General features: G+C 44.6%; 1 protein-coding gene across 1 annotated transcript in view; it reads left to right on the forward strand.

Moving 5' to 3' along the window:
- LOC143773712 (uncharacterized) overlaps window positions 1–27,747 on the forward strand; it is a 196,224-nt gene that overhangs the window by 127,366 nt on the left and 41,111 nt on the right. Inside the window, exon 2 of the mRNA XM_077261082.1 lies at window positions 2,638–2,747. Within this exon, the coding sequence (XP_077117197.1) occupies window positions 2,638–2,747 (110 nt within the window). The remainder of the gene's footprint in view (window positions 1–2,637; window positions 2,748–27,747) is intronic.

A 27,747-nucleotide genomic window follows, 5' to 3' on the forward strand; every position in this document is an offset into this window, starting at 1 on the left:
TCAGGTCCCCTACTGTATGACACAAGGAATAGAAGATTTTTTGTAGCCTCTGGATCAGGCCTCTATAACACACTAGATGCTACAAAGTATTTTAAAGTCAGGCCCCCTACTGTATGACACTAGGAACAGAAGAATTGTTTGTGGCCTATGGATCAGGCCTCTGTAACACACTAGATGCTTCAAACTATTTTAACGTCAGGTCCCCGACTGTACGACACTAGGAACAGAAGATTTTTTTGTGGCCTGTGGGTCAGGCCTCTACAGCTTAATTTCAACCCAACCAAATGACAAAGTGTGATATGGCGGGTTGTCTAACTTTTTGCAACTGAAAAATTATATATTTTTTTATGTACCTTAGGTCTGCAGACAGGTTCATATCACCGACGCAAAATTACAAAGTGGGATACAGCAGACTGTTTCACATTTAGCAACAGAAAAAAATATAATTGTTTTAATATGCCTTAGATCTGCAGACAGTTTTATATCATGACAGCACTAAATGACTATCTGACTGATACACAACTACCTAGCTAACTAGCTAAAATCTGGGATACAGCAGGCTTTTTCAAACATAGCTAGTGAAAAAATATTAATTAGAATGCTATACTTGTGCATGGAGCACAATAGAAGCAGTGCACAACACACTTGTAGGACATGTGCCCTGCTGGTTTTGTCTGTGGACCTCAGTCATGGCCAAAAAAAAGTGCTGGAAGGTAAATTTAACAGCCACACAGGACAGTAGCTAGCTACACTATCTGACTGATATACAACCGCCTTACAAACTAGCTAAAATCTTGCTGTTAACAGTGCTAGCGTCAGGAGCAGCCTCTGCGCTGTTATCGTGTCAAAATGGCACTAAAACAAGATGTCCGCTATTTTTATGGAGACGGACATATGATTTCAGCAGCCAATAACACAAGTTGTTGTGTCAGTACATTGTGGGTGTTTCCTGTGCCCTGGTTTGCTAGCCGCAATGTGTACACATAAAGATAGATTTAAAAAATGACTGTTTACAAGAACGCAGCACCTCTGAGCTCTGCAAACCCCCTCCCCTCATCAAACACGTGCCAAACGCTCATGATACACCACCATTATCGTTGCTAAAGTGCTGGAAAACCTTTTGTGGCAACGCAAATATTTTCCTGCACCTTTACTGAATTTAGATAATTTTGCTTATGTTTCCGATCACGAATCCAAATGTGCCGTATTCGTGCCGAATTTATGTTTGGCAATCGTTTTCCGAACAAATTCGCTCATCACTAGTCATGTTGCCTTATGCTGAAGAGGCAGGCCCTTGAAATGGGTTTTTAAACAAGACAATGACCCTAAACACACTAGTAAACTAGCAAAATCTTGGTTCAAGTCAACAGAATCAAGGTTATGGAGTGGCCAGCCCAATCCCCGGATCTTAATCCGATAGAACACTTGTGAAGGTGACATTAAAAATGTTGTTTCTGAGGCAAAGACAAAAAATGCCAAAAGTAGTCCATCCTGGGCTGTAATAACAGTTGACAGGTGCCAGAAGTTGGTTGACTCTGTGCAACATAGATGTGAAGCAGTTCTAAAAAACTGCTGGTATACAGCTAAATATTAGGTTAGTGATTCACAGGAATGCTAAATTGTCGTAAAAATAGTACAAATTGGCAGTTTGTAAAGACAAATGCAGATACTGTTATTTTTTAGAACAGCCAAAGGTAAATTTTTTTGTTATTTTGACACAACTGTATGTCTATGAGACTCAGAACTATGCTTTTATAGACTTACAATAAGAAAGGAGCTAAAGTTCTGCGGGGTGAGTAGGCAAGAGAGAGCCGTGGTCACATGATGCAGAAGGATGTAAGCAGTGCTGGGAAAAGCAAAAGACATGATCCGGTAATTATTTTAGTGCATACATTGAACATACTACACTAATAGCTAACAGATGGTGGAATTAAAAAAAACGCTGTAATAGTCCTTTACTATTCTCTTCATCAGCAGTTCGGACATTGAAAAGATTATTTCCATTTGATGATACTATTTTTTGCTATTTCCTGCTGATCATTGTGCTGTGAATGTAAAAATATATATGAAAATGTCGCTTTTCATGAATTATGACCAACAATTACCATATATAATTGGTCATGTTTAAAATCACATCCGCCAAGATAGCATCTGTTTCAAAGGGCTACCCTATATATCCTTTATGTCTATAGATACTGCGAAAACACCTATACCATGTGCTATATATACTGTATTATGTACTATATATATGATTATTTACATGCTTTTCTTTTGTTTTCATGTCCTAACACAGATATTTCTTGATAAAGGCCTGATATTAGGCCGAAACGTTGATTTCGATTATCTGGAATCCATTTGGGTCATTTTTTCTGTAAATAAACTACCGTATTTATTGCAACATAGTTTTTGAGTGCCGAAGTTTACATTCAATTTTGCTATATCTATTTACTTCTGAGCACCAGTGATCACATGGTCGAGCACCCATTTTTCACTATAACATCAATTATACATTACCTACAAAATTAGTTGCTTATCATAAAGTGTGTGCTAAAAAATACTACATTTTGAACATGATGTCTACTCTCAGAGGTATTTTTCTCAGAGTTTTCTGACTTTGACATCCCTTTTGTGTTGTAGTGCTGTCACTTACAGGAGCAGAGGAATAAACCGTGTGGTTCACATTCAAGTATTCTGCACCAGGACATGCATCAAATAAAGAAAGAAAGTTCTACGCCACCACGACCACAGTAATTCTATTCTTCTTGTATCATCTCAGCTGTGACAGAGATCCATACATTATTTATTATAATGCATTTACTTGATGCCAAGGAACAAATAACAGGCCCTAAATATTGCAAAGAATTGGATTATAATGTCTCCTATTCCATTTATTTTCACTTTCCTTCCAAAAAACTACTTCACGACAGGAGATTGCATGTTTGTGACAAGGTATCTGCCATAATCCAAATCCTGACAGCCATGTTTACCTATTCTATCATACCATTATACAGCCGGTATAGCGCCAAACCATTCAGCCACCATATTCCTGGCAAAAATTAAATGGAGGTGGAGTTTTGAAAACAGCCAACAGTGGATGAGTTACGCTGCTTACATAATTCCAAAAGAAATTATTGGAGCCTGGATGGATTATTAGAGCTTCAGTCAGGAAAAACTCAAATGGGAATACTTCTTAAGAGGATCTGTCACCAGATTTAACACTATAAACGGCAGACATTAATAAACAGAAACCTAAAACCATAAAGTCCATGTAGACAATATCCACGTTTCCCTGGTCTAGTCTGGAAATTACCTCCTCGACGAAGGTGATCACATTAGTATGACATGACTGATCCCTCATAAAACCATGTTGATGCTGGGTCATACGGTTATTCTTATTGAGATACTCCAGCACAGCACCTCCATGGATTTTACCCACAGTCGAGGTTAAACTTACTGGCCTATAATTTCTTGACTCAGATTTTGTCCTCTTTTTGAATATTAGCAGCACATTTGCTATGGCCAGTTATTATGGAATCCTTGAAGATGAGAAATAATGTTCTGTCTATCACAGTACTTAATTCCTGCAGTACTCAGAGGTGTATGCCACCGGGCCGGGGGATTTGTCTACTTTAATGATTTTTATTTTGGGGCAGCGCTGTAGTTCCTACTGGGTTAAGCAGGTGAGATTTAGTGGAGAATTTCTAGTATCCCTGATCATGTCGTCTGTCCTGGGGTTTCTTGTATAAATACTGAAGAGAAATAGACTTTAGCATATTGGCTTTTCCCTCTTCCTCTTCCACCATTCCACCCAGATTATTTTTGAGGGGGCCAACACTATCATTTTTCATTTACTTACTGTTTATATAGTTGTAGAATAATTTTGGTTTATTTCTGCTTTCTGTGGCATTACTCCATTTTTTTCCTATAATTATTTAAGACCTTGTCACTACCCACTTACTTTAATTCTCTAAACGCTTTCTTTTTGTCATTTATTGCGCCCCTTACAGCTCTATTCAGCCATAGTGGTTTCCTTCTATTTCTAGCACAGGTCCTATTCAGGATGCTTATAAAAGTGTCTCATTTGCTTTATGTACTTTTACTACTCAGGACATTTTTTCTCAGTTTATGGCACTAAGGCCGGAGTCACACTACTGTAGAATCCAGCCGAGTGGTATGCGAGAAAAAAATCGCATAGCACTTGGCCCAGTGTTACTCTATGGGGCAATCCAGATCAGCATTTTTTTCCTCAGGCGTATTCGGCGTGCATGTAAAACCGCAGCAGGCTGCAATTGGCACCGAGACTCGCCAATGCAAGCCTATGGGTGCGAGAAAAAAAAAAATCGCACAACAAAAACTAGGTCAAATATTTCTCATGGCACTCCAAGATAAGTTCTGATCAATGTTATGTGTACATGGTAGTACCCATACAGCAGTAGCCACATAGTAATATCCAAATAATAGTACTTGCCATATTGTAGTGTACAAGCAGTACTCATAACGGTGGTTCTACTGTAGTAGTCACAGCAGAGTTCCCAATATTTCCCAATAGCAAACCCAATGTAATAGTGCAAGTTGACCTATACTAATAAGTTATTTAAAGGGAACCTGTTATGTGAAAAAAATGCTATTAATATGCAGATACGATGTTAACCTGTAGGTTAACAGCATTCTGAAGCTGGGCTACAAGGAGGAAATTAACTTTAATCAGTGGCAGCTGTAACCACGTCCTGGTACTGACTGACAGCTGGCTCTACAATACATCAGAGCTAAGCCGGCTGTCAGTCAGTGGTGGAGTGTGGTTACAGCCATTGCTCACTATGTACTAATCAGTGACTGAAGAGGTGCCTCTATGACTGAAAGCCGAAGGCTGCCGGAACGGATAAAGTTCTTTTTCTCCCAGTAGCCGGGCTTTCAGTGCAAGCACTGAGAAGCTTCAGAACGCTATTAACCAACCTGCAGATTAACCACATATCTGCAGGTTGAATGTGTTTTTTTTTTCACATGACAGGTTCACTTTAACCTCTTCCTAACATGCGCTGTACATATATACGGCGCCGCAGGAGCTGCGTTTCCGCAAACCGCAGTGTACAGCTCTGACAAAAATTAAGAGACCACTGCAAAATGTTCAGTTTGTCTGAGTTTCCTCTTTATAGGTATATTTTTGAGTAAAATGTAAATTGTTCTTTTATTATATAAACTTCTGACAACATGTCTCCGAAGTTCCAAGCAATAAATTTGGTATTATCTGAAAATGAGAAATGGTCTAAATAACAAAAAAATGCATTGCTTTTAGACCTCAAATAATGCAAAAAAAAAAAAAAAGTTCATAATCATTTAGAAACAACAATACTAATGTTTTAACTCAGGAAGAGTTCAGAAATCAATATTTTGTGGAATAACCATGATTTTTAATCACAGCTTTCATGTGTCTTGGCATACTTTCCACCAGTCTTTCACACTGCATCTTGCGCAAAAATTTAAGCAGTTCTTCTTCGTTTGATGGCTTGTGACTATCCATCAGGGTCATACTGGCCCAGGCACTGACACCTGCTAGCATATTGGCCAGCAGCTGCCTAGGGTCCCCACTGCTCCAGGGGCCCCCCAGCCAGTGGCATGTCGCTAATAGCGGCACACCCAGCTGCTATGGGGCCCCTGAGTCAGGAGCCTGTCCCCGCTGCTAAAGAGAAAACGGTAATTAGAACTACCGGTAATTGTATTTCCAGGAATCCTTCCTGACAGCACCATGGAGGACGTCCTTCTTATCCGTAATGGGACAGGAAACACGAGAGGTTAAAAGGACCCTCTCCTACCACCCTTCAGTGCTTTTCAAAGTAACACATCTGGATGGATGCAAAAAATAAGGTTTATTCCAGCAAAGTAATCAATCATACAAATGTTACGTCACATGAGTATATAGAACAACATTAGGGAGGGAAGTAACAGTGCTGTCAGGATGGATTCCTGGAAATACAATTACCGGTAGGTCTAATTACCATTTTCCAGGTCCCACTTGACAGCACCATGGGGAAATACCAAAGGAGAATGGTGTTTAGGGTGGGACTACTGCCTGAAGTACCTTTCTACCAAAAGCTAACTGTGTTGATACTACATCTAGCTTATGTTTCGAAAAGGTACTAAGGCTGGACCAAGATGCAGCTCTGCAGATTTGTTCTGCCGTAGGCCCCCTTTCTCTGCCCATGACGTGGCCATGGCCCTAAATGAATGGGCCCTAAGATCAACCAGGGAACTCTTTCCCTGAGCTTCATAAGCTAAGCTAATTGTAGACTTTATCCACCTTGCAATGGTAGCTTTGGACACTTTTTTCCCCTTATTTGGGCCCCTAAACTGGTCAACAGATTGTAATCCTGTCTCCAGGGTCGAGTTGATTCAAGGTATTTGAGTACCGTTAACGTCCAAATTATGGTAAAACCTCTCCTTCTGATTTTTAGGGAACTGACAAAAGGAGGGAAGAACGATTTCCTGATTCATATTAGAATTTGAGACGACTTTCGGGAGAAAAGCTGGATCGAGTCTTAAGACTAGTCTATCATCGAAAATCTGTAAATACGGATTCTGGACAGATAAAGCCTGTAATTCCCATAGTCTTTTTGCTGACGTATAAGCCACTAAGAACGCAGTTTTAGGCCATGTGCACACGTTGCGGTTTTTGCTGCGGATCCGCAGCGTTTTTGACGCTGCGGATCCGCAGCAGTTTTCCATGCGGCGTACAGTACCATGTTAACCTATGGAAAACAAAAACCGCTGTGCACATGCTGCGGAAAAAAACGCGCGGAAACGCTGCAGTTTATTTTCTGCAGCATGTCAATTCTTTGTGCGGAATCCGCAGCGGTTTTACACCTGCTACATATTAAAAAAACGCAGGTGTAAAACCGCAGAAGAATCCGCACAAAAACCGCGGAAAATCTACAGAAAATCCGCAATAAATCCGCAGCAAAAACGCTGTGTTTTTGCCCTGCGGATTTATCAATATCAGTGCGGAAAAATCCGCACACCAGTCCGCAGCGTGTGCACATACCCTTAAAGGAAAGTTTGCTAATCTCTATGATCCCCTCTAGACCCCACGGCTGTTCACATAGATAAGGACCAGGTTATGGTCCCAAGGCGGCACCGATCTCCTAATTAAAGGTTTTAAGGTACCGTCACATTAAGCGACGCTGCAGCGATAGCGACAACGATGTCGATCGCTGCAGCGTCGCTGTTTGATCGCTGGAGAGCTGTCACACAGACCGCTCTCCAGCGACCAACGATGCCGAGGTCCCCGGGTAACCAGGGTAAACATCGGGTTGCTAAGCGCAGGGCCGCGCTTAGTAACCCGATGTTTACCCTGGTTACCAGCGTAAAAGTAAAAAAAACAAACAGTACATACTCACCTGCGCGTCTCCCAGCGTCTGCTTCCTGACACTGACTGAGCTCCGGCCCTAACAGCACAGCGGTGACGTCACCGCTGTGCTTTCACTTTCACTTTAGGGCCGGATCTCAGTCAGAGCAGGAAGCAGACGCTGGGAGACGCGCAGGTGAGCATGTACTGTTTGTTTTTTTTACTTTTACGCTGGTAACCAGGGTAAACATCGGGTTACTAAGCGCGGCCCTGCGCTTAGTAACCCGATGTTTACCCTGGTTACCAGTGTAAAACATCGCTGGTATCGTTGCTTTTGGTGTCAAACACAACGATACACGGCGATCGGACGACCAAATAAAGTTCTGGACTTTATTCAGCGACCAGCGACATCACAGCAGGATCCTGATCGCTGCTGCGTGTCAAACTAAACGATATCGCTAGCGAGGACGCTGCAACGTCACGGATCGCTAGCGATATCGTTTAGTGTGACGGTACCTTTAGTCTCTGAACTACCCTAGAAAACTGACTTATCCAGGGATGAGCTGACAGAGGGAAGTCATAAAGTACACTCAGGGCTGCTATCTGGACCCTCAAAGTACTAGGTCTAAGCCCTTTCCTGAATCCTGACTGCAAAAAATCAAGGATTTTCGGATTATCAGGATGGTCAGTATCAACTGTCATCTCCCCACAGAAACTGCAAAATCGTTTCAATATTTTGGTATAGATAGCAGACATCGCCGGGTTCCTACTGGCTTGGAGGGTAGAGAAAACATCATCTGACAGTCCCTTTGCTTTTTAAGACCTGCCATTCAGGATCCAGGCTGCCAACAGTAGAGCTTCTGGGTTTTGCTGTAGAACCGGGCCTTGATGAAGAAGGTCCCTTCTTTCCGGCAGCAAGAGGGGTTCCTCTTCCGATAACTTTTTTAGTAAGGGGAACCAACTCCTCTTCGGCCAAAGGGGTGCTATAAGCATGACCTTGGCTCTGTCCTCGTAAAATTTTCCTGAGAGTTCTTGGAATCATTGCCAGAGGAGGGAATGCATACAGTAACCTGCTGTTCCAGGGCTGTGAGAAGGCATCGATCCCTGCTGGGCTTTCCCAAGGATTTAGGGAGTAAAAGATTTTGACTTTCGCGTTCCGTCTTGCAGCGAATAGGTCCACATCGGGTTTTCCTCAAAGTTGACAGAGACTGCTGAAGACTTCATTGTTCAGTTCCCACTCCGTCGGGGCCACCTCTTTCCTGCTCAGGAAGTCTGCGAGCTGATACTTGGTACCTTCCAGATGTACTGCCGAGATCGAAAGTACAGACTTTTCTGCCCATTTGAAGATTCGCTCGGCCAGGTTCTGTAATGCTATATGTCTTGGACCGCCCTGATGACAGTTGTTGTATTGTCCGAAAAGATTTTCACATGCCTGTTTTTCACCAGAGACTGGGTGGCTGATAAGACCTTCCAGGCTGTTAGGAGTCGAGTTCCCGCTGCTGCACAGGGGGACTCTTGAACCATGTCTGCTGCGGTCTCTCATTCTGCATCAGCCACAGTGGAGCCTGTTCAGTCTGATTCTGTGCAAAGGGTTACTGTTGCCTTTCCAGGCTCTGCCATTGTAGCCTGTACTGATCAGCGGGGAGCAGATGTCTCTGGGACTATCTCCACCTTTTCCCCTTCTGAGCATGCCCAAAGGAAGACCTCTCAGTGGAGGTCTGGGGTCACATGCTCAGGTGTTATGACCCCAATGGCGAGGGTCTCAGAGGAACGTGGAAGTCTGCAGAATACAAAAATCCAGCTCATAGGGCAGTGGTAACTGGGTTGACCATATATCTACTCCTAACGCCAACACTAGAAGTAGCCGGGGATCATTCCTACGTTGATTCTAGATGACACGCGCCAGCCGGAGAATCTAGCTACCCCTAGTAGAGGAAAACAAAGACCTTTCTTGCCTGCAGAGAAGGGGACCCCAAAGCTGGATAGAAGCCCCCCACAAATAATGACGGTGAGGTAAGAGGAAATGACAAACACAGAAATGAACCAGGTTTAGCACAGAGAGGCCCGCTTACTGATAGCAGAATAAAGAAAGGTAACTTATATGGTCAACAAAAACCCTATCAAAATCCACACTGGAAATTCAAGAACCCCCGAACCGTCTAACGGTCCGGGGGGAGAACACCAGCCCCCTAGAGCTTCCAGCAAAGGTCAGGATGTAGATTTGGAACAAGCTGGACAAAAATACAAAACCAAAACAAATAGCAAAAAGCAAAAGGCAGACTTAGCTGAAATAACTGGAACCAGGATCAGTAGACAAGAGCACAGCAGACTAGCTCTGATAACTACGTTGCCAGGCATTGAACTGAAGGTCCAGGGAGCTTATATAGCAACACCCCTAACTAACGACCCAGGTGCGGATAAAAGGAATGACAGAAAAAACCAGAGTCAAAAAACTAGTAACCACTAGAGGGAGCAAAAAGCAAATTCACAACAGTACCCCCCCCTTAGTGAGGGGTCACCGAACCCTCACCACGACCACCAGGGCGATCAGGATGAGCGGCATGAAAGGCACGAACTAAATCGGCCGCATGAACATCAGAGGCGACCACCCAGGAATTATCCTGCTGACCATAGCCCTTCCACTTGACCAGGTACTGAAGCCTCCGCCTGGAGAGGCGAGAATCCAAGATCTTCTCCACCACGTACTCCAACTCGCCCTCAACCAACACCGGAGCAGGAGGCTCAGCAGAAGGAACTACAGGCACAATGTACCGCCGCAACAAGGACCTATGAAATACATTGTGAATAGCAAACGACACAGGAAGATCCAGACGAAAAGATACAGGATTAAGGATTTCCAATATCTTGTAAGGCCCAATAAAACGAGGTTTAAATTTGGGAGAGGAGACCTTCATAGGAACAAAGCGGGAAGAAAGCCATACCAAATCCCCAACGCGTAGTCGGGGACCCACACCGCGGCGGCGGTTGGCAAAGCGCTGAGCCTTCTCCTGTGACAACTTCAAGTTGTCCACCACATGATTCCAGATCTGCTGCAACCTATCCACCACAGAATCCACCCCAGGACAGTCAGAAGGCTCCACATGACCCGAAGAAAAGCGAGGATGGAAACCAGAGTTGCAGAAAAAAGGCGAAACCAAGGTGGCGGAACTAGCCCGATTATTAAGGGCAAACTCAGCCAACGGCAAGAATGTCACCCAATCGTCCTGATCAGCAGAGACAAAACACCTCAAATAAGCCTCCAAAGTCTGATTGGTTCGCTCCGTCTGTCCATTAGTCTGAGGATGGAAAGCAGACGAAAACGACAAATCAATGCCCATCCTACTACAAAAGGATCGCCAGAACCTGGAAACGAACTGGGATCCTCTGTCTGACACAATATTCTCAGGGATGCCGTGCAAACGAACCACGTTCTGGAAAAACACAGGAACCAGATCGGAAGAGGAAGGCAGCTTAGGCAAAGGAACCAAATGGACCATCTTGGAGAAGCGATCACATATCACCCAGATAACGGACATGCCCTGAGATAGCGGAAGATCAGAAATGAAATCCATGGAGATATGTGTCCAAGGTCTCTTCGGGACAGGCAAGGGCAAGAGCAAACTGCTGGCACGAGAACAGCAAGGCTTAGCTCGAGCACAAGTCCCACAGGACTGCACAAATGACCGCACATCCCTTGACAAGGAAGGCCACCAAAAGGACCTGGCCACCAGATCTCTGGTGCCAAAAATTCCCGGGTGACCTGCCAACACCGAGGAATGAACCTCGGAAATGACTCTGCTGGTCCACTTATCCGGGACAAACAGTCTGTCAGGTGGACAAGACTCAGGCCTATCAGCCTGAAATCTCTGCAACACACGTCGCAGATCCGGAGAAATAGCTGACAGGATAACTCCATCTTTAAGAATACCAACAGGATCCGCGACTCCAGGAGCATCAGGCACAAAGCTCCTAGAAAGAGCATCGGCCTTCACATTCTTTGAACCTGGTAAATACGAGACAACAAAATCAAAGCGGGAGAAAAACAATGACCAGCGGGCCTGTCTCGGATTAAGGCGTTTAGCAGACTCGAGATACATCAGATTTTTGTGATCAGTCAAGACCACCACACGATGCTTAGCACCCTCGAGCCAATGACGCCACTCCTCAAATGCCCATTTCATGGCCAACAACTCCCGATTGCCCACATCATAATTTCGCTCGGCAGGCGAAAACTTCCTAGAGAAAAAGGCACAAGGTTTCATAACAGAGCAACCAGGGCCTCTCTGCGACAAAACGGCCCCTGCCCCAATCTCCGAAGCATCCACCTCAACCTGAAAGGGAAGTGAGACGTCAGGCTGGCACAAAACAGGCGCCGAAGTAAACCGGCGTTTCAACTCCTGGAAAGCCTCCACGGCAGCAGGAGCCCAGTTAGCTACATCGGAGCCCTTCTTGGTCATATCCGTCAAAGGTTTCACAATGCTAGAAAAATTAGCGATAAAACGACGGTAGAAGTTAGCGAAGCCCAAGAACTTCTGAAGACTCTTAACTGACGAGGGCTGAGTCCAATCAAGAATAGCTCGGACCTTGACTGGGTCCATCTCCACAGCAGAAGGGGAAAAAATGAACCCCAAAAAGGGAACCTTCTGTACACCAAAGAGACACTTTGAGCCCTTGACAAACAAAGAATTTTCACGCAAAATTTTAAAGACCAACCTGACCTGCTCCACATGCGAATCCCAATTATCAGAAAAAAACAAAATATCATCCAGATAAACAATCAAAAATTTATCCACATACTTCCGGAAAATGTCATGCATAAAGGACTGAAAAACTGAAGGCGCATTGGAGAGCCCAAAAGGCATCACCAAGTACTCAAAATGACCTTCGGGCATATTGAATGCGGTTTTCCATTCATCACCTTGCTTATTGCGCACAAGGTTGTACGCACCACGAAGGTCTATCTTGGTGAACCACTTGGCACCCTTAATCCGGGCAAACAAGTCAGACAACAGCGGTAAAGGATACTGAAATTTGACAGTGATCTTATTTAAAAGCCGATAATCAATACAAGGTCTCAAAGATCCGTCCTTTTTTGCCACAAAAAAGAATCCCGCACCAAGAGGGGAAGAAGACGGACGAATATGTCCTTTCTCCAGAGACTCCTTGATATATGAACGCATAGCGGTATGTTCAGGTACCGACAGATTAAACAGTCTTCCCTTAGGAAATTTACTGCCTGGGATCAAATCTATAGCACAGTCACAGTCCCTATGAGGAGGCAGTGCACTGGACTCAGACTCACTGAAGACATCCTGATAATCAGACAAATACTCCGGAACTTCCGAAGGCGTAGAAGAAGCAATAGACACAGGCAGGGAATCCCCATGAATACCACGACAGCCCCAACTTGAGACTGACATAGCCTTCCAGTCCAGGACTGGATTATGGGTCTGTAACCATGGCAGCCCTAAAACAACCAAATCATGCATTTTATGTAAAACCAGGAAACGTATCACCTCGCGGTGTTCAGGAGTCATGCACATGGTAACCTGTGTCCAATACTGCGGTTTATTTGCTGCCAATGGTGTAGCATCAATACCCCTAAGAGGAATAGGATTTTCTAATGGTTCAAGAGTAAAACCACAGCGCTTAGCAAATGAGAGATCCATGAGACTCAGGGCAGCACCTGAATCTACAAACGCCATGACAGGATAAGATGACAGTGAGCAAATCAAAGTTACAGACAGAATAAATTTAGGTTGCAAATTACCAACGGTGACAGGACTAACAACCTTAGCTATACGTTTAGAGCATGCTGAGATAACATGTGTAGAATCACCACAGTAGTAGCACAAGCCATTCCGGCGTCTATGAATTTTCCGCTCATTTCTAGTCAGGATTCTATCACATTGCATTAAATCAGGTGTCTGTTCAGACAACACCATGAGGGAATTTGCGGTTTTTCTATCACATTGCACCGAATTAGGTGTCTGTTCAGACAACACCATGAGGGAATTTGCGGTTTTGCGCTCCCGCAACCGCCGGTCAATTTGAATAGCCAGTGCCATAGTATCATTCAGACCTGTGGGAATGGGAAAACCCACCATAACATTCTTAATGGCTTCAGAAAGGCCATTTCTAAAATTAGCGGCCAGTGCACACTCGTTCCAATGTGTCAGCACGGACCATTTCCGAAATTTTTGGCAATACACTTCAGCCTTGTCCTGCCCCTGAGACATAGCCAGCAAGGCCTTTTCTGCCTGAATCTCAAGATTGGGTTCCTCATAAAGTAAACCGAGCGCCAGAAAAAACGCATCAAGATCAGCCAATGCCGGATCTCCTGGTGCCAGCGAAAAAGCCCAATCCTGAGGGTCGCCCCGTAAGAACGAAATAACAATTTTTACTTGCTGAGCAGAATCTCCAGATGAACAGGGTCTCAGGGACAAAAACAATTTACAATTATTCACGAAATTCCTAAACTTAAACCTGTCTCCGGAAAACAGTTCAGGAATCGGTATTTTAGGTTCTGACATAGGATTTCTGATAACATAGTCTTGTATGCCCTGCACACGAGTAGCCAGCTGGTCCACACTTGTAATCAAGGTCTGGACATTCATGTCTGCAGCAAGCATAGCCACTCTGAGGTAAAGGGGAAGAAGAAAAAAAAAAAAAAAAAAACTCAGAATCTTCTTTCTTATAATCCCTCTTCTGCAATGCATTAAACATTTAATACAGGCCTGGCAAACTGTTATGACCCCAATGGCGAGGGTCTCAGAGGAACGTGGAAGTCTGCTGAATACAAAAATCCAGCTCATAGGGCAGTGGTAACTGGGTTGACCATATATCTACTCCTAACGCCAACACTAGAAGTAGCCGGGGATCATTCCTACGTTGATTCTAGATGACACGCGCCAGCCGGAGAATCTAGCTACCCCTAGTAGAGGAAAACAAAGACCTTTCTTGCCTCCAGAGAAGGGGACCCCAAAGCTGGATAGAAGCCCCCCACAAATAATGACGGTGAGGTAAGAGGAAATGACAAACACAGAAATTAACCAGGTTTAGCACAGAGAGGCCCGCTTACTGATAGCAGAATAAAGAAAGGTAACTTATATGGTCAACAAAAACCCTATCAAAATCCACACTGGAAATTCAAGAACCCCCGAACCGTCTAACGGTCCGGGGGGAGAACACCAGCCCCCTAGAGCTTCCAGCAAAGGTCAGGATGTAGATTTGGAACAAGCTGGACAAAAATACAAAACCAAAACAAATAGCAAAAAGCAAAAGGCAGACTTAGCTGAAATAACTGGAACCAGGATCAGTAGACAAGAGCACAGCAGACTAGCTCTGATAACTACGTTGCCAGGCATTGAACTGAAGGTCCAGGGAGCTTATATAGCAACACCCCTAACTAACGACCCAGGTGCGGATAAAAGGAATGACAGAAAAAACCAGAGTCAAAAAACTAGTAACCACTAGAGGGAGCAAAAAGCAAATTCACAACACTCAGGTACTGCAGTAGATCCTATTGGTCCTCTTGGAAGGTCCTGTAGTTGCTCAGTTACTGTAGCAGCTCTCATTGGTCCTCTAGGAAGGTCCTCAACTTGCTGCAGCTATAAAAGGTTTGCATGGCCGCACGGCCATGCGCTAGTATACACTTGTTTACGTGTGTGTGTTGTGAGTGAAAGTTGCTTTAATCACCCCTCCCTTGTGTTTGAATGCTCGCGTAAGGAGGATGATTGTAATCTAGCACCCGAATTGTTACCAACACAAGTACACAAACAGCGTCTATTGCTGTGACCGCCAGTGCGGCGCCGTGCGCTATCGCCGCGCTTTCCAAACCAAGTCTGGGTGGCTAGTGGCGTCCGCCAGTGCGGCACCGCATGCACTCTCGTGCTACTTTATTATTTCTGTTACGTGCTGTACTGCGGCCCTGTGACGCGACAGGGTTCGCTTCTTTCACACAAGGTGAAGCTAACCCGCGTGTTTATCCTCATTGTACCGCCATATAGTCCGTCATTGCTTAGCAGCAGGTTCCATCTCTGCACGGTGGACTCCGGGCTGCGAATGCACCCTTTTCCTTTTGTCTAATTATTTGGTGCGTTCCGCTAGCCCTAACACAGACTGCGTGTAGCTCCCTGTAGTTTGATGATCTTCTGCTGTCCTTTTGCCTCCATTGTCCCTGGAAGTACTGTATCTTCCCTGGACATGACATCCCTAGCCTTGTTGACTTGCGTCTGTTGTGACCGAAACTCCCGGGTTTTGAAGTCACGCCACACCAACTGGAAGATTTCTGGGAAGGGTCCACCATTTTAAGGATTTTCTGACTTGAGGAGACAGTCTCAATCCTAGATTTAGCGAGCTTTGCTTCCTGTCCCAGGGAGCAAGGACTTCCGCTGTAATCGCCGAGAATAAAACTGGATCCAGTTCACACAAGGAATGCAGGCTGTCATTAGTCCTAAGATCTTCATTGCGTCTCTGATGGAAATTTGGCTTTTGGCAAACTGTTGTGCTTTTCCTATTATGCCCCTTAGCCTCTCTTCTGGTAGGTAAGACATTCTTGCTTCCGAATCTAGTATGATCCCCAAGAATTTTATTTTTGTCTTGGGTACTAGATCTGATTTGGTCCAGTTTATGATCCATCCTAGCTCTTGCAGTGTGGAAATTAGGGATTGACAGTTGATTCTGAGCTGGCTTACAGAGTCTGCTGCTATTAGAAAGTCATCTTTACCACATCCTTCCCTAACAGGGGAATGGTGGACCGAATCGACTCCATTTTGAACCTTTTGTATGTTACCCATTTGTTTAGGTGTTTTAGGTTTATTATTGTTCTGGACTCTCCTGATGGTTTTATTATTGAGAAGAGATATGAGTAGTGACCTCTGCGCTCTTCTTGAGGGCGTACCGGAACAATCGCTGCCATGTCCAGGAGGTCCTGGATATCTGACCACATAGGGGACGCTGAATTTAGATGGGAGCTGGAAACAAGGAATCTTTCAGAAAGGGGAGACACAAACTCTATTCTGTATCACTGGGAAACAACCTGTAAGACCCAAGGGCTTGTGGTAACTTCCCGCCATCCCCCTAGGAACTCGGATAGTCGGCCCCCTGCTCTGATGGTGTCATTTTCTTCGGTAGTTAGACCCAGAACCTGAGTAGCTCGAGTCCTTATTCTTGACTCTGCTCTCTCCCCCTTTTTGATAACTCCATCTACCTTGCTTCCCTTTCCCCCTGTAATCTGTCTTTTGATTATAACAGGGTCTACGAAAGGGCTGAAATCTTTTTGGCTTTTCCTCTGGAAACCCTTTCTTTTCGTCTGAGGCCTTCTCTAAAATATCATCAAGGACAGCTCCGAAGACTCTGTCCCCGGAAAAGGGTATAGAACAAAGCTTGTTCTTAGAGTCCATATCTCCTGAACAGCTCGTGAGCCAGATAGCTCTTCTGGCTGCATTAGATAGAGATTGACTCCTAGCTGCAAATCTAACTGATTCTGCAGAGACATCAGCCAATTTGCCAATTGGCGGTTGCCAATTTCAACAGAGGAAGGGATTTTAATATGGTTTCTCTAGGAGTTTTGGCTGATAACTGATCTTGGAGATCGTCTATCCACAGATGCATGGAATGAGCTACTGATGTCGCAGCTATAGTTGCTCCTATGATTGCTGCTGAACTATCCCAGGCCCCCTTTAAAAGGCCATCTGCCTTCCTGTTCATGGGCTCTTTCAGGCTAGAGGAGTCTTCAAAAGGAATCGCAGTCCTTTTGGACACCTTAGCCAGCGGAATGTCTATTTTGGGAATGTCTACCCATTCCTTGACCTCTCCTGGGTCAAATGGCAAGCGGAGTCTAAAGTCTCTGGTGATCGTTAGTCTTTTTTCCGCCTCCTCCCATTCCTATAAAATCATAGAGCGAATATGGGAGTTTACCGGGAAGACCTTTGAAGTCTGGGAGCGTAACCCCCAAACATTTCATCCTGTACAGAACACGTAGGTTGAGGCTCTTCAATCTGCATAGTCTGCCTTATAGCCTCTAAAAGTTCTTCCGAGTCCCCGGAGGAAAATAAATATTTCCTTCCTTTTTCTGGAGGTTCTCTACTTTTTCCCTCCTCCTCCTCCAGCTCTAAGTCGGAAGGGGTCAAGTCCATCTAGGAAACCTCTTCCCTTGGTCTCTTCCTGGATCTCTCTGAATGTGAGGGTTGAGGGAGTACCAGGCCTGATACTGAGGCCTGAACTTCCTCTCTTATAATGGCTCTCATATTAGACATAAGAGAAGCCTGCTCTTCTCCCACAATTCTGCTGACGCACGTCTCACATAGGGGTTTCTGCCAGGAATCCTTCAGCTTAGTAGCGCAAATAGGACATTTTCTACTTTTGCTGGCTTCTTTACAGTCTTCTCTGGCAAGGAGGAAACCTACAAAATATAATTGTAGCTGTCAATGTGGGACTGACCTCTATGTGTACTTTAGGGGCTTCTACTCTGTCACTTACGTGTCCCAGGCTTTCTTGCCCCACATCAGACTTAGCCGCATCCTCCATGGTGAACTAGTTTGAGGATCGCCTATGTGTCCCACAGCCCCGCTCCATACCTTTATATCCTGATCTTCTGTTGTAGTGGTGCGGCGCTTCCCACGCCCTCCGACCGCTCCGGAGTACTTCTCCATGGAAGAGCTGAGAGCGGTGCAAGGCCATCTGACTTCCTCCGAAAGGCCACGTGGAGATGCCCCCATCAACAGAGGCGGTCTGGAGCCCAGTACACCAGGGGGCGCGACGGAAGGGTTGAGAGCCCCTGGCAGGGGGAAGCGACTCTCGGACCAGGAGCAGCGCTGCACTGGTAGGCTGAGGGACCCTTAGGTGGGTGTCGGCCTGCGGGTGCCTCATGGTGGGAAGGAAGAAGCAGAGCCCCCGATCCACACCTCCCGCACAGAAACGGTCGGTCTTACACTCTCGCCGTTTCTATCCATAATGGGACAGGAAAAACACTGAAGGGTGGTAGGGGAAGGGCCCTTTTAACCTATCGTGTTTCCTATCCCATTACGGATAAGAAGGACATCCTCCATGGTGCTGTCAGGTGGTGACCTGGAAATTAATATTTATGCTTCCCCACGCCGCCATGGATGTGGAGAGGAGTGAATACCATTTCAGCTTAATAGCGGGCAGCGGCTGAGGCTAACACTGCCCTCCGGTGCTGCTGATTCGGGGCACCGGAGGTGGGCCCCTAAAGGGCGGCGAACACTGATTGCGATCCTTGCAGCTTGGGACCGAAGCGGGGATGCAGGGATCCGACGCCATCCTCCTTCCTGTCCACCTGCAGGACACTTCCTGTCTGACTCAGCGCATCATTCAGCGTGGCTGTTTCAGAGAGGAAGCTGCCGAGATGTGCTGCTGCTGCTGGGAATGTGCGGAGAGGTGAGTGGGTGCTGTGTGTGTGTGTGTCTCTGCATGTGTATCTGTGGCTGTGTGTGTATGTGGTGCGGTGCTTTGTGTGTGTTTGTGTGTGTGTGGGTGAGAGAGTGGTGCAGTGCTGTCTATGTGGTGCTGTATGTGTGATAGTGGTGTTGTGTGTGTGCGTGTATTGACACACACAAAGGTGGAGGGCACCATCCGCACAAAATAGCGAAAAAAATATTTTTTATGAAATAGGGGGTCGACCAAAGCTTGATAAAGACAAAGTGCAGCCGAAAAAGGAGAAAAGCATCAAGCTATATAATAGGGACCACCACTAATTATAATGCAAAATTTTTATTTTTTAACCAAAAACAAAAAACATCACACAATTAAAATCACTTAAAACCTCAATACAAATATAACATGGGTTCCACAACGGGAATCACCCCCCCTGGACATGGTTGATAGAAAAAAGATGCACATATAATACAAACACTATACAGGGTAAATAGTGGTAAACTGTGACTATTACACTAATATGTCTATCCCATACAGCAAACATCCTGTAATAGTACAAAACATGGCACAGCTCGCTGCATAATGACCAGAAATGAATGTATGTAGATATTTACCCAAACAATAAAGGCAAGTTAGACAGTATGAACACTATAGGATGGAAATAGATGATATATACAATAGGATTTAACCAGCACTGCAGTCTTCGTAAATATGAGGAGATGCACCAATGTTATACATAAAGGACTGATCACAGTTGGACTAAGTGCTAACACATCCTATGTTTAACAGCCCTAAATGCAATAATATAAGCTGGTGCATAAGGAAAAGAGCTGACCGAACCTGTGCAAAATGTGGTGGGCTAAAATGGAGCCAACACCGCTAATAATGGGAAGTAGCCTGCTGTAAGAACATGACCATTACCACCATAATACCACCATAGCCCAGAGGTCCAGGGGGCTGAGAGCCCAACGCGTGTCGCCACCTAGCGTGGCTTCGTCAGGAGCAGATACCTGTGACGGCGGCTGACTACTATATATACAAAATTAAATTATGTACCTTATTAAAGAAACCCCCAGCAGCTGGAAGAAGAGACGGCATGGAGATCGGGCATCTTTTCTCAGCGTCCCGGAAACGGAAATGACGATGCTGAAGATGCTAAGCTATAGCGAGAGTGCCAATATGCCAAGATAGCTTAGCATCTTCAGCGTCGTCATTTCCGTTTCCGGGACGCTGAGAAAAGATGCCCGATCTCCATGCCGTCTCTTCTTCCAGCTGCTGGGGGTTTCTTTAATAAGGTACATAATTTAATTTTGTATATATAGTAGTCAGCCGCCGTCACAGGTATCTGCTCCTGACGAAGCCACGCTAGGTGGTGACACGCGTTGGGCTCTCAGCCCCCTGGACCTCTGGGCTATGGTGGTATTATGGTGGTAATGGTCATGTTCTTACAGCAGGCTACTTCCCATTATTAGCGGTGTTGGCTCCATTTTAGCCCACCACATTTTGCACAGGTTCGGTCAGCTCTTTTCCTTATGCACCAGCTTATATTATTGCATTTAGGGCTGTTAAACATAGGATGTGTTAGCACTTAGTCCAACTGTGATCAGTCCTTTATGTATAACATTGGTGCATCTCCTCATATTTACGAAGACTGCAGTGCTGGTTAAATCCTATTGTATATATCATCTATTTCCATCCTATAGTGTTCATACTGTCTAACTTGCCTTTATTGTTTGGGTAAATATCTACATACATTCATTTCTGGTCATTATGCAGCGAGCTGTGCCATGTTTTGTACTATTACAGGATTTTTGCTGTATGGGATAGACATATTAGTGTAATAGTCACAGTTTACCACTATTTACCCTGTATAGTGTTTGTATTATACACTCACTGGCCACTTTATTAGGTACACCTGTCCAACTTCTTGTTAACACTTAATTTCTAATCAGCCAATCACATGGCGGCAACTCAGTGCATTTAGGCATGTAGACATGGTCAAGACAATCTCCTGCAGTTCAAACCGAGCATCAGTATGGGGAAGAAAGGTGATTTGAGTGCCTTTGAACGTGGCATGGTTGTTGGTGCCAGAAGGGCTGGTCTGAGTATTTCAGAAACTGCTGATCTACTGGGATTTTCACGCACAACCATCTCTAGGGTTTACAGAGAATGGTCCGAAAAAGAAAAAAAATCCAGTGAGCGGCAGTTCTGTGGGCGGAAATGCCTTGTTGATGCCAGAGGTCAGAGGAGAATGGGCAGACTTATTCGAGCTGATAGAAAGGCAACAGTGACTCAAATCGCCACCCGTTACAACCAAGGTAGGCCTAAGAGCATCTCTGAACGCACAGTGCGTCGAACTTTGAGGCAGATGGGCTACAGCAGCAGAAGACCACACCGGGTACCACTCCTTTCAGCTAAGAACAGGAAACTGAGGCTACAATTTGTACAAGCTCATCGAAATTGGACAGTAGAAGATTGGAAAAACGTTGCTTGGTCTGATGAGTCTCGATTTCTGCTGCGACATTCGGATGGTAGGGTCAGAATTTGGCGTAAACAACATGAAAGCATGGATCCAACCTGCCTTGTATGGAGCATCTTTGGGATGTGCAGCCGACAAATCTGCGGCAACTGTGTGATGCCATCATGTCAATATGGACCAAAATCTCTGAGGAATGCTTCCAGCACCTTGTTGAATCTATGCCACGAAGAATTGAGGCAGTTCTGAAGGCAAAAGGGGGTCCAACCCGTTACTAGCATGGTGTACCTAATAAAGTGGCCGGTGAGTGTATGTGCATCTTTTTTCTATCAACCATGTCCAGGGGGGGTGATTCCCGTTGTGGAACCCATGTTATATTTGTATTGAGGTTTTAAGTGATTTTAATTGTGTGATGTTTTTTGTTTTTGGTTGACAAATAAAAATTTGGCATTATAATTAGTGTGTGCGTGTATTGGAGATTGGCAATGATGTGGGTGATGGGGAAGAAGGCAATGATGGTGGTGGGGGGAGGCAATGATGGTGGTGGTGGAGTGAGGCAATGATGGTGGTGGTGGAGGGAGACAATGACGGTGGTGGTGGAGGGAGGCAATGATGGTGGTGGTGGAGGGAGGCAATGATGGTGGTGGAGGGGGAGGCAATGATGATGATGGTGGGGGAGGCAATGATGATGATGGTGGGGGAGGCAATGATGATGATGGTGGGGCAGAAGGCAATGATGGTTGTGGTGGAAAGGACAATGGTGGTGGGGAGAAGGCAATGATGGAGGTGGTGATGAGTAAAATGATGGGAGTGGAGGGGGAAAACAATGATGGTGATGGAGTGAGGCTGCATTATACCTTTTCAGGGGGCCGGCAGTATACCCTATGAAGGGGCTACATTATAATTCTGTGGGGGCTGCATTATTCTCTCCGGGGGCTAAATCATACTATATGAGGGGAGCTGCATTATGCCCTGAGGGGGCTACAGTATATTCTAAGGGGGCTGCCTTATAAGGGGTTGCATTATACTCTGAGGGGGCTACATTATATTCTGTGGAGGGGCTGCATTATATTATATGAGGGGGGCTGCATTATTCTATATGAGGGTGCTACATTGTATTCTATGGGGCGCTGCATTATACCTTATGAGGGGGTTGCATTATATTTTGTGGGGTGCTGTATTATACCCTATGAGGGGGGATGCATTATATTCTATTCTATATATATTATATATCGTGTACTACCTTATATTATACCCTGATATTAGCATGTTTTACTACACAATTGATGGTCTTGAATTTATTTCTATGTAGCTACATAGTGGGCCCCAATAATGATTTTCTCTGGTGGGCCCAAGGTGCTTCAGTCTGATGCTGCTATCCATCATCCTCTTGATTACATTTCAGAGGTTTTCAATGGGGTTCAAGTCTGGAGATTGGGCTGTCCATGACAGGGTTTTGATGTGGTGGTCGTCTCTTAATTTTTGCCAGAGCTGTATGTACGGCACTGATCATGGATGTGAGAGCTGACACCCTTCGGCAACGCCCTCTGATGCCCTTTAACAGTCCTGATGCCACTGTCAATAGTGACAGCGACTGTACATGTATTTAATTAATAAAAGATTATTATTTGGAAAAAATAGCGTGGGCTCCCGCTCAAATTTCGTAACCAGCAGAGTGAAAGCAGACGGCTGGGGGCAGATGTTTATAGCCTGGGAAGGGGGTAATACCCATGGAGCTTCCCAGGCTATTAATATGAGCTTACAATTGTATACTTAGCCTTTACTGGCTATTAAAATGGGTGACCTCCCCAAAAAAATGACGTGGGGTCCCCCAATAAAATAATAACCAGCAAAGGCTATGTAGACAGCTGAGGGCTGATTTTAATAGTCTAGGAAGGGGCCATGGATACTGGCCCCCCACCCTAGGCTTAAAACATAATTTCTCAGCCACCCCAGAAAAGGCGCATCTCTAAGATGCGTCAATTCTGGCACTTAGCCTCACTCTTCCAACTTGCTCTGTAGCAGTGGCAAGTGGGGTGATAGTTGGGGGGTTGATGTCACCTTTGTATTGTCAGGTGACTTCAAGCCCAGAGGTTAGTAATGGAGAGGTGTCAATAAGATGCCCCCATTACTGATCCAATAGTCACATTGTAAGGAAACACAGACACCCAGAAAAAGTCCTTTAATTGAAAGAATGGCACAGACTCCTTTAATATTCTTAATTAAACCATAGTTATGACCTCACCCATTCCCTGATGCCCTAGTCATCTGCAAAAGAGGTAAAAAAAGCAAACCACAGTATTCCTCACCTTTCCGCAGACATGCTTTTAATCCATTTGTCCCAGGACGAGTCCAGCTCTGCTACAATAGATGGCAGGCTGCATGTTGCGACCATGCAGCCTGTCATCCACCAGAGAAACTGAGCACCGTGTGAGCTTTCTCACGCTCGCGGTGCCCTCAGACAGGGAATAGCAGTTTACACAGACTCTGAACACAGAGCTGGAAATGTTGTGGAACAAATAGATTAATAGCATGTCTGCGGAAAGGTGAGAAAAATTGTTTGTTATTTTTACCTCTTTTGCTGATGACAAGGGCATTGGGGGAATGGGCGAGATCATAAGTATGGTCTAACTAAAAATATTAAAGGAGTCTGTATCATTCTTTCAATTTAAGGACTTTTTTCTGTGTGTGTGTGTGTTTTATACAATGTGGCTATGGGATTAGTAATGAGGGCGTTTTATTGACACCTCTCCATTACCAACCTCAGAACTTAATCTCACCTGACAATACAAAGGTGACATCAATCCCCCAACTATCACCCCACTTGCCCCTGCTAAGAGAGAGGCTAAGTACCAGAATTGGTGCATCTTAGAGAGGCGCCTTTTCTGGGGAAGCTGAGAGCTGATGTTTTTAACTTGGGGTGGCAGTATCCATGGCCCCTTCCCAGGCTATTAATATCAGCCTGCAGATGTCTGCATAGCCTTTGCTGGTTATTAATTATATGGGGACCCCATGTGACTTTTTGGGAGAGGAGCCCATTTTAATAGCCAGTAAATGCTAAGTATACAGTTGTGAGCTGATATTAATAGCCGGGGAAGCTCCATGGGTATTACCCCCTTCCTAGGCTATAAACATCTGTCTCTAGTTGTTGGCTTTCCCTCTGCTGGTTACGAAAAGTGCGCGGGAGCCCATGCCATTGTTTTCCAAAAAATAATCTTTTATTAATTAAATACATGTACAGTAAGCTGCACACAGTGAACGAATTATATTTGTCACAGACATCTATATATCTACCTATTCTATTTTTATTTACTGTATGCAATCTCTCTCGTCTATCCTGTGGGCTCCTGCAGTGATTTTTCACTACCCGGCTACTGAATTGCCGGCTTTTCTTCTACCTATCTATCTATGTAATATAAATACATATATATGTGTGTGTGTGTCACTGACATCTATATATAAATGTATTCTATTCTTATATATCTATTCTATCTATTCTATTCTAACCTGTCAGTGTGATTTTACTGTACCCAGAATAAGAATTGACAGCTTTTCACATGCGATTGGTGTGTAAAAATCAGACAGCACTCGCATGGTCCAAGTACTGTGTGATTTTTTTCTCGCACCCATTGACTTCTATTGCGGGATGCAACCCGATTTCCGATTACAGTCGCAGCATGCTGCGACTTTTTTCCAGTCTGATCGTGATCCTATCCGATCTGGAAAAAAAAAATGCAAATGAACACACAATCATAGAATAACACTGGTCCGAATTCAATCTGATTTTTTATAGGATTGCATTGGTCCGATTTCATCGCAAGTGACAATGAGCCCTTACCAAAAATGCGTGTGAGAAGATTATGCTCCATTGTCATCAACTTTGTATGTATGAAGCTGTTGGTACATGGAGAAGTTAGGGAATTTCAAAATTAGCTTGGTTCATACTAGCCTGAGATTCTCATTACATTTGAAATCTATGATTTTCTTTTCTACGAATTATAAAACTTAGGCCATTTTCTTTGTTGCTATGTTTTGGAGCTCACAAGATTCTCCGACGGCATCTCTTTAAGCTGTTCTGCATAATTACCTTGTGAGTAATGCTCCATTAGTTACGACCGTAAAAATTATCACTAAATAAAAAGGCCGAAGAAAATGAAGCCCATATCTATGAAACCATATGATGGAATAAAAAAACAAAAAAAAACAAAAAGAAAAATCAATTAAGTTAAAAGGATTGATCTGCAAAGCAACTGGAGTAAAATAAGTGCCAACACTAGCCACTTTTGACCTGGTGATAGTTTCTCTTTAATGAAGATAATTATTTTTTTACTGTTTTTACACGTTTATTATTTAATACTAAAAAAGACTTTTATAGCATAACCTAATGCTGGTATGTCTGGTATAACCTGCATAATTTTATCTACATCCATAATTATCCATTTAAACCGATATGTACTTTTACATTATGTAGCGTTTCACCCGCTACGGGTCTTGGGGGACACTCGCTTGGCACGGGATTAAAGCACTCGGGCACGGTTTTCTATCAAAACACAGTCTTTTAGGTTTATTTTACACAACATAAACCTAAAAGACTGTGTTTTGATAGAAAACCATGCCCGAGTGCTTTAATCCCGTGCTGTTGTGAATTCTGCTCTTGGGCTCCCTCCGGTGGTTATAAGTGGTAGTGCTGCTGTATCTGGATCGCAGCATTCATCAGGTGTGTCCACTTTTTGCAATTCTGACTGGGCTATTTAGTCTTGCTTGACCCTTTAGTCAGTGCCAGTTGTCCATTGTTCCTGGAGGATTCACATCCCTGCCTGGTCTCTCCTGCTTTGCTGTTCATTTCAACAAAGATAAGTTCTGGCCTTGATTTTTTGCAGTCCACATGCTGTGGGCCTTATTGTTCAGTTCTTTTCCATGTTTTTGTCTTGTCCAGCTTGGTCTGTATAAGGATTTGTTTAGCCAAGCTGGTATCCCTGGAGATGCAGATATACCCTCCATATCTTTAGTTAGATGTGGAGATTTTGTATTTTCTGTGGTGGATATTTTCTAGTGTTTTAATACTGACCGCATAGTACTCTGTCCTATCCTTTCTATTTAGCTAGAAGTGGCCTCCTTTGCAAAATTCTGATTCAAGTCTGTGTATGTTTTTTCCCTCTCCTCTCACAGTCAATATTTGTGGGGGGCTGTCTATCCTTTGGGGATTTTCTCTGAGGCAAGATAGTTTTCCCTTTTCTATCTCTAGGGGTAATTAGTCCTCCGGCTGTGTCGAGATGTCTAGGGAGTGATAGGTACATTCCACGGCTACTTCTAGTTGCGGTGTTAAGTTCAGGGTCTGCAGTCAGTACAGGTACCACCTTCTCCAGAGTACGCCTCATGCTGCTCCTAGGCCACCAGATCATAACAGTACAACTGGCCGACAATGAGTTAACCGCATCTCAGAAGAAGGGAAGGAAAGTGCTGAGCCATTTTTTTTTCTGTAGTCTGTTGTGTTTTATTTTCCCTCTTTACCTCTGCGTGGCTCAGGAGTTTGGCGCTGGCATGGATGTTCAGGGATTGGCTTCTCGTGTGGATCAACTTGCTGCTAGAGTACAGGGTATTTCCGATTATATCGTTCAGACTCCGGTTTTAGAGCCTAGAATTCCAACTCCTGATTTGTTTTTTGGGGACAGGTCCAAATTTTTGAGCTTTAAAAATAACTGTAAACTGTTTTTTGCTCTGAAACCCCATTCCTCTGGTGATCCCATCCAGCAGGTTAAAATTGTTATATCTCTGCTGCGTGGTGACCCCCAGGATTGGGCATTTGCCCTGGAACCTGGGAATCCGGCTTTGCTTAATGTAGACACCTTTTTCCAGGCGCTTGGGTTATTGTATGATGAACCTAATTCAGTGGATCATGCTGAGAAGACCTTGTTGGCCCTGTGTCAGGGTCAAGAAGCGGCAGAATCATATTGCCAGAAATTTAGAAAATGGTCTGTGCTGATTAAATGGAATGAGGATGCCTTGGCGGCAATTTTCAGAAAGGGTCTTTCTGAATCCGTTAAAGATGTTATGGTGGGGTTCCCCACGCCTGCTGGTCTGAGTGATTCTATGTCTCTGGCCATTCAGATTGATCGGCGCTTGCGTGAGCGCAGAGTTGTGCACACTATGGCATTGTCTTCCGAGCGGACTCCTGAGCCTATGCAGTGTGATAGGATTGTGTCTAGAGCTGAACGACAAGGATTCAGACGTCAGAATAGGTTGTGTTTTTACTGCGGCGATTCTGCTCATGTTATTTCTGATTGCCCTAAGCATACCAAGAGAATCACTAGTTCTGTTACCATCAGTACTGTACAACCTAAATTTCTGTTATGTGACCCTGATCTGCTCATTATCGTTATTTTCTGTCATGGCATTTGTGGATTCAGGCGCCGCTCTAAACTTAATGGACTTAGAATCTGCCAGACGTTGTGGTTTCCCCTTGCAGCCTTTGCAGAGTCCAATTCCTTTGAGGGGCATTGATGCTACACCGTTGGCTAACAATAAACCTCACATG

The sequence above is a fragment of the Ranitomeya variabilis genome, chromosome 5, assembly GCF_051348905.1.
Source record: "Ranitomeya variabilis isolate aRanVar5 chromosome 5, aRanVar5.hap1, whole genome shotgun sequence".
In the NCBI taxonomy this organism is placed as follows: domain Eukaryota; kingdom Metazoa; phylum Chordata; class Amphibia; order Anura; family Dendrobatidae; genus Ranitomeya; species Ranitomeya variabilis.